General features: G+C 40.5%; 1 protein-coding gene across 3 annotated transcripts in view; it reads left to right on the top strand.

Moving 5' to 3' along the window:
• Nucleotides 1-388: 388 nt before the first annotated feature.
• The window catches only part of tbc1d4 (TBC1 domain family, member 4), a 49,589-nt gene continuing 37,410 nt past the window's right edge, over nucleotides 389-12,567 (top strand). For 2 of the 3 annotated variants that reach the window (XM_077536755.1, XM_077536753.1), the window contains exons 1-3: nucleotides 391-1,449; nucleotides 11,303-11,431; nucleotides 11,512-11,734. In XM_077536755.1, the coding sequence (XP_077392881.1) occupies nucleotides 1,015-1,449; nucleotides 11,303-11,431; nucleotides 11,512-11,734 (787 nt within the window). In that variant the 5' untranslated portion in view covers nucleotides 391-1,014. Of the gene's footprint in view, nucleotides 1,450-11,302; nucleotides 11,432-11,511; nucleotides 11,735-12,567 lie in introns of all 3 variants that reach the window. The other variant, XM_077536758.1, reaches the window with a different exon arrangement.

Raw genomic sequence — 12,567 nt, 5'->3', positions numbered from 1 at the left:
TAACTATAATATAATAATTAAATTATCTCATAAAAAAATAAAAAAAAGTAAAAGTTGACCTAGAAAAGTAACACTTATATTCATCTATGTTTTCAAGAAAAAAAAGGTAATAATCCATGATGCAATTTAATTTATCTAGTGGCTATGGATAAATTCAATTGCATCATGGTTTATTGGCTTTTTTTCTTGAAAACATAGCTGAAAAATTATTTTCCAAAAACATTTGCCTAAATCTGGACTCCTGCAAGTTTTAGATATTTCCATCCTCCAATACACCTGACAGAGCTTACTGATGAGCTAATTATATGAATCAGGTGTGTTGGAGGAAGGAAACATTCAGGGGTTTGGCCCTCAAGGACCAGGGTTGGGGAAGCCTGGCCTAAAGCGTCCTCCAATTCTGGAAAGACCTCTAATGCAATTAAAGAACGTGATTGACTCGCAAAATTAAATTTTCAAGTCCCCTGAAAGGCGCCCGTTTGGACACCCTGGCACGGAAGGGGACACACTCCCTCAGTGGAAAAGGTATTCCCTGTGGTGTTGCGCCTCACGTTTCTCCACACGGAGGCCCCACCCCTAAAGCTTGCACATGTGCTGTGGATGGGGCGGGTCGTCGCGGCGCATGGGCCGCGCCACCTCCCTTCTGCAAGACGCTGCGTGGAAGGAAAGCGAGGCAAGAGGAAAGACGGCCCTTGACACAACGTTTAAGGTGTCTTTTTAGGAAAATGGGCATGTGGCGATGCCGGTTCGGTTCGTGTGCAGCCGGGATGTGGGGAGTGTGACACGCTCCTGGAGAAAGTAAGCACAGTCTTGTGTTTACATTGGCGCACGACTGAGCCACGTTTCTAGCTTGCAAGCTTGGTCTGGACAAAAACAAGAAGACGAGGAAGACAGGAAACTAATGCGTTTGTGTGTGTGTGATTATTTTATTACATGACAGTTATCCACGTTTGCGCCTTCGGGGAGTGGCAACATTTTTATTTATTTTTTTGCGGGGCAAAAAAAAAAAAGTTTTAAATGTCACAGCTGTCCTCCATGGAGACCCCCTCGGGCGAGAAGGAGGGTAGCCACATGCCGGACAAGAGGTTCCCGCTGACTTATATCGGCTGGTCGTTGCTGGACCGCCGTACCACGCTGCCCATGCTGCCGTGGCTGGTGGCCGAGATCCGGCGGAAGAGCGAGCGGGGCGACTGCGGCCCCGCCATGCAGCCGCGGGAGGTGCAGCTGGTGCTCCACAGCCCCTTCCTGCGCTGTGTGCCATGCTCCTCTTCGTCCTCCTCCTCCAACAACAACTATTCGGTTTTTATCTTCGAGCACAAGGCTCAGCACATCTCCCGTTTCATGCACAACAGCAACGACCTCACCTACTTTGCCTACCTGCTGCGGGCCTACCCTGACAGCCCCGAAGCAGAGATGTCCTGTCACGTGTTTAAGGCCAGCGACCCCAACCAGGTAATAAGCAGTCACACGCGCCTGTTAACTCCAAACCCACCCACCCACACGGCACCCAACCAAAAATGAACACCATTATCAGAGCATATCATTGCATGTGAGTGGTTTTGCATGCTTGCCTCGCAGATCTGAGGTTCGACATTCCAATCTCTGCTCTGACCTTCCTGCATGTGTGGAGTTTGCACCTACAGTCCTCCCACATTCCAAAAACATGGCCATAAGATTCATTGAACACTCTTAAGTTATGGCCGTCAAACTCAACTTTCTTTAGTGTTCTGGTTTTCTTTGCTGTGTATGTGAAGGTCATATGAATGTAAAATCACACCATAATATGTGTACAGTTGGCTACATTGCCCCTGCATGTAAATGTTATTTTTAGCAACAATTTGAATTTGAAAACAAAAGTATAAGAAATAGTGACACCCAAATGTTTTAGTATTCAACTCTTGTTAAATTATTTTGTTTAGGGGGTATTTGTTAAGAAAAACAACAAATCTGTACAAAATGAAGGAAAAAAAAAAATCAGTTTTGGTTTGGATTTCTGACAATAAAGAGCAAATCTATTTAGCGAGAAACAAAGTAGACACAACACAGGTTGTTTCTTGCTACTCATCCACCCCCACTCAACAACTTCACTGGCACGATTTGACACAGTTTTTGAGGGCAGTGGGCCCAATCTTTTTTTTATTTTTTTTTATTTTTATTTTTTCTCTTTCTTTTCCTACCCATGGACCGGTTTTATGCAGATACAATTTAGGGCTGGGCAATATGGGAGGTATTTTTTATTTTATTTTATTTTTAAGATCAGCTAAAATCAATGTATATTGCATATAAACAACAACTTGAATTGGAAATATCCATTGTGCTTATTATTTAATTATACAACTTAGGTTTGACGCCTGTGCGTTAAATCAAGTGGATGATGGACATTGCATGTGAGTGTTGTTTCATGCATCACAGTCAGCGTATCAAACATGCATTTCACACATACTTATAAGACTATAAATGCTCCACGTCCAGACGCAAATGAATGGCGCAAAGCCACCATTAGCTAAATTAACTGTAGAGAGACTCTGCTGTCTAGTAATTCCGTAATTTGTTGCCTTTTGTAGATTTAAAAAAAAAAAAAAAAAGCTGCATGTTCACTGCTTGCGATTGCATATTCGGTTCTGTTGTCATCTCGATTTGGCATTTTATTGTAAAGTAGAAGTGATAATTCTCAATTTTTCAATCAGTTGACGACTAGCTCAATCTTACACGAGTGAATTGTTCTGAACTACAGTGACCAGTAACCCTCGAATGCAGGTCAAATATTTAGGACCTTTTACTAATGAGTTCCCCACAGTACTGCTTTAAACAGACTGCCCCAAGCTGGAAGTGCTGCACAGTGGAAAAGAGTCAAAAGTACATACAGAAGTGTTTAGTCCCACCCAACATGAGCACACTGTGACTGGTAATGATGAGCACTTTAAATGAAAGTGGGACAGTACAGTTAGGCTGTTTTGGAAACGTTTCACAATATGTAAAAGGTTGAACCAAACAGTACTGCTTGGTGGAAATGGACTTTGGGGTTACATTGGATGAGTCACCAGAATTATTAGCCACCTCAGAGGCACTGTGATTGAATGACTCTTTCATATTGTGACTCCTTTTGTGATACAACAATAACGAAATAAGGCACAGAGCAGGATTAACTTTCCCTCAAAATCCACTGCTAGCTTTGTCATCTGGTGCCCTAAATACTTAATGCCAAAACACATTTTAGACAAGACCAATAATCTGTTATGTGATTAAAAGGCGCGTTCAATGACACGTTTGTCACCCATCATCAAGGTTCTTTTTCTTTGTGTTTGTGTTTAGTCACGGTCGTACAAGTGAAGGCAGAAGGCCAACATAACATGCACAGATAGATTTCAAACATCCTGAAAACCTGACACTTGCAAACCCTTAGAGATATGTCCTGATTTTAATAATCAACCTGGACTTTTGAGACTAGCGTGATTTCAGTGCAGGCAGTCGTATTATGGTGCTAATGCTGGCATGCTAAAATGTTTGGTGCTGGCAAACGATAGCATTTTTCTCTCAACAATTAGAACATCCATCCATCCATTTTCTGAGCCGCTTGCTCCTCACAAGGGTTGCGGAGGGTGCTGGAGCCTATCTCAGCTGGCTTTGCGGCAGTCGGCGGGGTACACCCGGAACTGGTTGCCAGCCAATCGCAGACAATTAGAACAATCGCATCAATCAATAAATCTCATATCATGAACACAATTGTAGTAAGCAAAGATGTAATTTTAGAGTGAAACCCAGTAAAAAGCATTGGAATGATCATACCACTTAACCAAAACGTTTCATCTGATTTCTATTGATATTGAGATTGTTTACATGCCTCAGTCTGGTGCTGCAGAGGCTAAATGAGCTCAGCAGGAGGTAAACAGTTATGACTTCTTATTTCTGGGGGAAAAGGAGGTGTCACTGTCTATTTGAGATAGAGAGGGAGGGAGGGAGGGAGGGAGGGAGGGGTGTTTATTTGTCGCACAAAAGCGGGGAAGTGGGGGTCCATTTCAGGGGGTTAGGGAGGTGTTAATTTGTCAAACAAAAGTGGTACAAAAAAAAAACAACCTAAAATTTGGCAGAAAAGATTAATTTCTTCAATCTCTGGATTTAACCTTTGGAGGGAATTTAGTAAGATTCTGATGACACTGCGTTTCACAAGATGTTTTTTCAAGTTGTAACATGAGCCATCAGGTTCCTGCTCTTCTTTCTCCTTAGAACGTGGGAAACGTCACCAGTTCTCCTTCAAAACACATATGGAATCGAGTCGTCACATTTTGTGCTGTCCTCAAATGTACCTGGAATCTATCACATTTTCAGAGGATTTTGTGTGAGTTAGAGCCATGGATGGCCGGAAGCAATGCAGCCATGACAGATTTAAGACACGGGCGCTTTCGAAGAGTTCCAACTATCATTTCTTAGCATTGCTGAATATACCTCTGTAAAAGAGGTACAGTATTACGCAAGAGAAACTGCTTTGGCAGTCAGTGGCTGGGTGAACCACTTGGAATGCACTTCCAATTTCACTTGTGCACTTTTCACATGTGGAGGATTTATCTGATGATGCTTCATGAATTATGATAGTGTGCTTCTTATTGTGGTTGCCCGGTTATTTTAGGGGTGACATGCATGATTCCAGGCCTATTATTAGCCTTAAACATGAAACGGGAGCATGTCATCAGAGGGAAGGTTTCTATTGCACAGCAGTTTGTTTGCTTGTATGAAGATCATGAAGTATCACAACATACGTGGTGGGGGGAGAAGAACAATGTTTAACTGGAGGGGAATCTGAACACAATGTAATCACAAGATGTGCTTGTGCCTTGCTAGACAGGGTTGGCTGCTTGCTAGACTTGAAAGACAGCCTCATGCGAGGGTTTGTTATTGCAATATAGTCCACGTGGGACTCACAGAACTCCATTACACGTAACTTGTTGTAGTTATATATTAACATGCTTTTGTATTGAATATTTCACTATTGCGAATGAATATAGCAACTAATCTAAGAATCCATTCAGAGTAACCCCAACCTTTTACCCAGTTTTGGAGTCTGGCATAGTTTTACAGTCTCGCTGAAACAAATTTAATGCAGACACAACCGCATTGTTGTATTATCAGGCTGTTTGCAATCTGACGCACGTCGTTTACACTGGTTGGCCTGGAACTGGTCCCCAGTGGAAGTTGACCCACTGTTGTCTGGGGAGGGCTAGTTCAAATCTAACTAATGAACATGTCTAGAATAGGTAGGTTGCTAGTTTGCAAAGACTGGATGATCCTAATTTAGAACAAAATCAAATCATGCTCCTTCACAGATACCCAACATGTTCATGTGCTTTACTGTTTCTTGAGATTCATGCATTATATAGTACAGCGGGGAGAAAATTGGTTACCGTATTTTTCACACTATAAGGTGCACCTAAAAGCCTTCATTTTTTTCAAAAGCTGATGATGCGCCTTATAATTCAGTGCGCCTTATATATGGATCAATATTGAGCCGCAACAGGTCTCGCTGTCAAGACGCTATCGGTGACTCTGCACAATCGGTGACGCGCATGCGCAGAAGATCCCGCCATCTTGGATCGCTAGCTAATACTAATACTTTACCTCAGAAAAAATAATAAAACAGCTGTTTATTCATTTTGGAGTGAATGAAGTTGTCAGAAAGCTGGTTTGGACATTCCCTTTAGCGCAGCACCATCTAATGGATGCATAACATAACCCCAGCCTCTACTGTAGCACCTTATATATGGAAAAAGTTTTAAAATATGTCATTCATTGAAGGTGTGCCTTATAATGAGGTGCGCCTTATAGTGCGGAAAATACGGTCCTTTTTTTCTCATAAGATTTCCATTTTATTAGCGTAGTACATTTTTTAAAATGCAGCTCTAATACCCACACTTTTTCATAATAGAAATAGATGTTGCGTTTTCATTTTTTTTCATTTAGGATTTCTAGCCTCGCAAGAATCCAATTTATCCTCGTTGCACAATTCAAATTTTTCATTCCACGTTTCTGGCTTTACTGTTGACCAAAATGTTTTATTTTTAGGGCCGATGCAGATTATTAGTAGTCAAGGAGGCTGATAACTGATATTTCAAGCCAATATTCATTTGTAGTAGAAGGAAATATTAGCTTCAAAATGTAAAAAATTAACTTTGTTGCAATGCCATTAAGAATATTTACCACTCAGTGAGATGCCGGCTTCATCGACTTTCAGATTCGTAAATTGGCCCGGCCGATAATCAGTCCTTCCCGAGTTCTGATAACTTTGACTAGCACCCAGTAGCACTCAGAGGTCAGTCTGGTCGTCAAAGGCCGGAATCCTGCATTGTATTTAGTAGGGGTGTTAAAAAAAAATCGATTCGGCGATATATCGCGATACTACACTGCGCGATTCTCGAATCGATTCAATAATCGGCAGAATCGATTTTTTTTTTTAATTTTTTTTTTTTTTTTTTTTTTTTTTTTTTTTTTTTTTTTAGGATTCACACCTTGAGCATGGAAGAATGTTATATGAACGGCACATTAAGCCTTAATATTTTTATTTTAATGCTGTTCAAACATGAAACAGATTACAACCTCTATAAGACTGAAATTTCAGATAAATAAATAATACATTTTCATATAAATCTTACACTCTACAAGCTTACTGATTAGTATTTTCTAAATATGAATGAAAAAAAATCGCAACAATCGACTTATAAATTCGTATCGGGATTAATCGGTATCGAATCGTGACCATTCGTATCGGGATTAATCGGTATCGAATCGAATCGTGACCTGTGAATCGTGATACGAATCGAATCGTCAGGTACTAGGCAATTCACACCCCTAGTATTTAGAGCTTTCCCTCCTCTAACACATCTGAATCAAATGACAGCAGGAGACTGATAACGAGCCTGATCATTGAATCAAGTGTGCTGGAGGAGGGAAACCTCAGACATGAAGGACTCTGGCCCTCGAGGACTGCACTTGGACACCTGTTCAGTAGACCGCAGGGTGATCCTAATTTGAATCTGAACCAAACTGTACACATTCTTAGATGTCCAGGATTTTCCCCACAATGATGTCATTAAATGCGTTTTCAGCGCCTGATTGTACATTTGAGGTGAATGTGTCAAAATCTTCAAAAATGCGCCCCATCAAATTAATGCTAGAATCATAATCCGGATGCTAAAATAAAGTAAATATAGCAAGAAATATGAGTCCACAATGTTTTGGTTTAGTTTTGACAACCATTATGGGCTTTTTATTGGTTTAGCGCCTAATCACCCCCCCCCTTTGGAAAAAGCTGCATTTGGCAATTTGAGTACAAAATCCAGTATCTCACATCTTGATTTCACATGTTAGAGGAATTAGTTTGTGAAACAAACAATTTAAAAAAATGCATGTATTGAGGTAGATATTTATAATAATCTCACTGTTACTAAGATGCGTACATACAAAAAAGTCGTATTCTTATGTGAATTGCAACTTTTTTCTTGTATTATAACTTGTATCCTTCTATAAATAATTTATTTGTGTAGTGTTTAATTAATATTAAAATGTAAATCTTTGTAACTTGTGTGGTAGTAATTCTTAGCACAGAGATAATTTCCTCCTCACCAGCAAACAATATTGTCTTTATAAATTCAGAATTAGAATTGGGTATTATTGCCATGTAAGAGATTAAATTTCCCCTTATTAGAGTAACTGGTGCTTACATGAGACAGACGAGTAGCATCAAGATGACAACACAAACATTAGGTAAAAGATTAAAAAAAAAAAAAAAAAAAAAAAAGAAAGTTAAATAAATAAAATGAAAAAAATGGCAAATATATTTAGATAAAAACGTTCATATTGGATATTATTCCATGATACAGGTGTATCAATTAAATGTTTCTCCTGGTTGAGGCTTATTAATCATGTCTGCCATCCTGCATTGCTCAAAGGTTATACATATTGTATCGTTTTGTTTTGAAATGAGACATGAACCCGTGGCCCACATTGGTCAGATGGAAGGCAGTGGAAAGATTCCGTAAGTGTCGTGTAAACACATGACTGTAGTCAAGTGCCTCATTCCTCCTCCAGCACAGCAAAAGCACAATATGGACACCTGATATGTGTTTCATATATTGAGTAGACATTACATAAATGATAATGACCTGTCATACCATCTTTAATAAACTGAAAACATTCAGCCTGCATTCAAGCAGTCTGTTTTCGGCCTTCTCGTGCCAGAAGTCTAACCTAATCTCCATGGCAATGTGTTGCGCCTTGCTGTGATTACAAGTGCTTTGGCTTAATGGCGCTGATAAAACGACATCAACCTGTGCCATCACTTGAATTAGGTGGCGATTTGATGTGGGTGGGAATCGCACACAAAGCAAGCAAAAGAGGCAGAGGATTTTCTTTAAGTGCCTTTGTTTGTCAAAAATGTCCTTTTTTTTTTGTCTGTCATGTATTGATGACGGATGACCATGCAATTCTCGGCCATCTTGACATCTGCAGTGTATCAATTACAGTGTTTGCCTTTCTAAGCCATTTGTGACTAGAGGGGGCGTGTTAGGCTGCATAGGCTTTCTCTTCCCTCACTCTCATGTGATACAATTTCTACGACAGAGACTTGGGCATGGTCGTCTCACTGAAGTGGGGTTTTAAAATGTGGCTCAGCACCTGTTTAACCTCCTCGTTCTGGACAACAGATTATGGCCTTGTAGTTTTTGTAATGGATTTAGCCCAGTCGAAAGGGTTGCTTAAATGCCACAGTGACAAACGGTTGCGTCGCAACCTACCGTAATGTTTTTGTCCATCAACCTACTTCTGTCAACACTGTTTTTACAGGGTTGCCAAAATGCTCCCATAATTGCGACATAAATATACTGTACATGACAACCGCTGCGGTTGACGAGTATATGAGGCTGCCTTGAACTGCCTTCACGTGAACACGCACGTTTTTTTTTTTCCCATCAACCAATCCACGTATGCGTGTTCCGAAACGTGGTGTGTGATCCTTACGATCACGGATCAATGATCCATTGCATCACAATATCTCAGTCTTCATTTCATCAATTAGTCTGTTGCATCACTCATTCATTACCTCTGTCACAAATCACTTACTCTTTACACATCAATAATCACACACTGTAATTGTGTTGTCAACAGTGACTTTGCATAACTCGCTCCTCAGAACTCCTCACAATAAGCTAGTTGATGTTGTGTGCATTTCATAGGAACTGTTTATAGCTCATTGTTTTGCAAGAGTGACTGACTGACCTTGGAGGTCCGGATGGAAACACTATGTAACTCATTGCAGGCTGTCAGTATTGTTTTGTTTGCTCCTAGAACTAAAATGTCATTTTCCACAGGGGCTTTGCAAGAGTTTGCTTGCAGAGTTTCTCTGTTTTGACTTGTTCATGCATGCATGCGAGTCATCAAAGAGTATTTTTCTCTTTTAATAAGGCACCAGTTGCAACCAAACCCGACAGAACAGGAACTCAGTGTGTCCCTGAAAGGTTCTGATTTGTTGCTGCCTGTTGTGACTTCTGTCCTGGGAAAGCGTGGGCGTTCCGTGCTGCTAGCTTGCCTGTCTTCTTCACCAGTGCACTAATTGGTCTCCCTGTTGTTTTCAAGGCTGCATTAGCTCTTATCTGCCACACTTTAAAAACTTGGATTAAATGTGGTAACATAAAGTCAATTTCACGTTAGTTTCTCAGCCAATTAATTTTAAAGCGGACTTTTATTTGTTGTATACAGTTGCTTTTTTCACAAGTGCACAACTTAGCGTTAGCTAGTAATCCACAGCAGAATAATGCTTCATAATTCACAAATGCACCTATTCATTTTTTTTCCCTTTGAAGCCTATTTCGTTTAAAAAAACAAACAAACAAAAAAACACCCACAGTTTTTGTCATCTTTTTTTTTTTAAAAACAACCTAATATACTGTCAAAACCATGTCTAAAGAGGAAATGGCGACAAGGAAGTATTATTTAAATGATACTCTACTAAGATACATGTTTTGTATTTTGAGGATGAGAAGGAGGGTTTTGTGGAAGTTAGAGTCAGAATTCACCTCAAAGGTGAGAGAAAGTTGTTTATTTTGTCTACTGTCAGTTGAAACATTTTTAGAGGACACTGACATTATTGAGGTTTTCTGGTCTGGTCTTAAAACACAACATAGTTCAGAGTGACACAGTAGCTTACTCCTGAGAGCTTTAATGATGTTTCAGCTACAGGTTCTGATCCTTGAGTCATGTTGGTTCTGCTAGATTTAACAGCTGCCTTTGACACCATCATCAGATCTTTCTGTCCAGCCTGGAGAACTGTATGGATATTTACGGTAGTGATTTGGAGTTGTTTTGTACCTTTCCTGCAGGTAGAAAATGTAGAAGTTCGTGTTTGGGCCAATGAATCAATCCTCTATTGGCCTTCTCAGGTCTGGAGTGGCTGGTTCAATTCTCGGTCCCGTTTTATTTATTTTCTTTGTACCTTGTTCCTTTTGAGTCAATCCTCCAAAGCCATATTGCATGCTGATCTAAAACTTTCTGCTCATATTCGCCGGCGCAACAAAGGAATGAACATCACTTGATTTGAATATCATTGCACTGACTCACAATTCGTTTTTGTATTTTTTTTTATTTGTATTTTTTTTTTTATATATATATATATTTTTATTTGTTTGTTTTGTCTCGCCCCACCATTTCTGTCCAACTGGCTCCAGCCCTGCCCTACACATCCTAGCATGCTCCCTCGATTCAACATATCAGTGTTGGATAACAGAGAAAACCCAGAAAGGACCACGCTTTCTGTGTTGCTGTGCCAAAATTGTGGATTCAGTTCCTGTTTTTAAGTCCTAACTTAAAACACACGTTTCCTTGCGGGTCTTACCTCAGTTTGAGATCTTTGAAATTTGTTGTGATTTTTTTTTTTTAACTGTTATTTTACATTTGTTTTTTAATGGTCTTAAATCCTTGGTATTTAGAGTATTTAGATGTATTCTTCCTTGTGTTTTTGTAACAGTCATAGAGCTGTCATGCTAGAAAGACCCGCATTGTGTGTTGCCTACATAATAAAGATGACATCATGTTCATAACCATTCAGTCGCATCCTGTTTCACATTAAACTCTGACAGTTCTGACAGAGTGATTGTAGACATACTTTTGGTAACACATTTGTGTAAATTATCTATTCGAGTACTCTATCCTTACTTTGCATCAAGCATTCAGACCACAACAAAAGAGACACCGCTTGTTTTCCCCCCATCCTTGTCTCTTTTGTCATGGTTGTATAATCACTTTCCATTGTTTGTTTTTCCGAAAGGTGCCTGAGGTGATCAGCAGTATTCGCCAAGTGTCCAAATCGGCCCTAAAGGAAGACAGCAAACCAAAACAGGAAGTTGACGAGGCCTTCTACAACTCTCAGAAGTTTGAAGTGCTGTATTGTGGCAAGGTGGGAACCGGATGCAAAATGAATGTCCATTGTGCCAACTGCTGTCTTTTGCATGAGCGTTGACGTGCACGTAACTGCAGGTGACAGTTGGACACAAAAAAGCTCCATCCACCCTCATTGATGACTGCATCGATAAGTTTCACCAACACGAGGCCAAGCGCAAACGCCTTCTCAATGGCCAACGAGGGTCTGTGGACAAGGTCCCTGTAGAGTTCACTATTGGGGTGGGAGGAGATCCACTCTCCTCGGCTTTGAATGAGAAGAATGAGGATGCTGAAGCTCTTGGAGGGGATGACGTGACCGGTAAGAGACGCGGATTGTGGAAACCTACACCAGTTAAACGGGATACAGACATATTGTTTTATAAACCGTGACATACCCCACACATGATGAGTAAGAAATATGTTTTTTCCCTTGACGTCGTGCTCCCTTGTGAAATATGAGAATGTAGTTGTGCTTCTGGGAAAAACATGATGTATTTAGATGAGAAAATGTCTTCACAACAATTTTACACATAGCTTATATACTAACAAGTGGCAAAAGCTCAAGTACTCCCATTTGATACGTCCATCCATCCATCCATCCATCCATCCATCCATCCATCCATCCATCCATCCATCCATCTTCTTAGCCGCTTTTCCTCACAAAGGCCCTGGGGGTGCTGGAGCCTATCCCAGCAGGCTTTGGGCAGTAGGCGGGGTACACCCTGAACTGGTTGCCAGCCAATCTGCACCATATTGGTCATTTTACCATGCACGAAAATACGACCAAATAGAGCGTATTCCAAAACAGGTCCTCCACGTCACAAGACGTTGGTACATTCTGCGCATGCTCCTTCTTGGCGTCAATTCATTGTCACTTTTGGGAATTCGTCGTCACTTCTGGGGCGGGATACTAATGGTTGCGGTTAGTGTTAGGCTTTAATTGGGGTTGTACATGTTATATCTTCACAATGGTTGAAGGCCTTGAGGTTAGGAAGAGGCTGAGGTTGGCATTACAAAACATTTAGTCAACACTAAAAAATGATTGGCCTGTTAGCTCAGTCAGACAGACACTTGTCTTGCGACCAGACGACACGTGTTTGAGCCCCAATAACTCCCATTATGGTTCAGTTTACTTTTTGTTTGTGCTATATA

The sequence above is a fragment of the Festucalex cinctus genome, chromosome 11, assembly GCF_051991245.1.
Source record: "Festucalex cinctus isolate MCC-2025b chromosome 11, RoL_Fcin_1.0, whole genome shotgun sequence".
NCBI classification, from domain to species: domain Eukaryota; kingdom Metazoa; phylum Chordata; class Actinopteri; order Syngnathiformes; family Syngnathidae; genus Festucalex; species Festucalex cinctus.
Note: the sequence above shows the minus strand (reverse complement) of the source record. Positions and strands in the feature narration are given on the sequence as shown.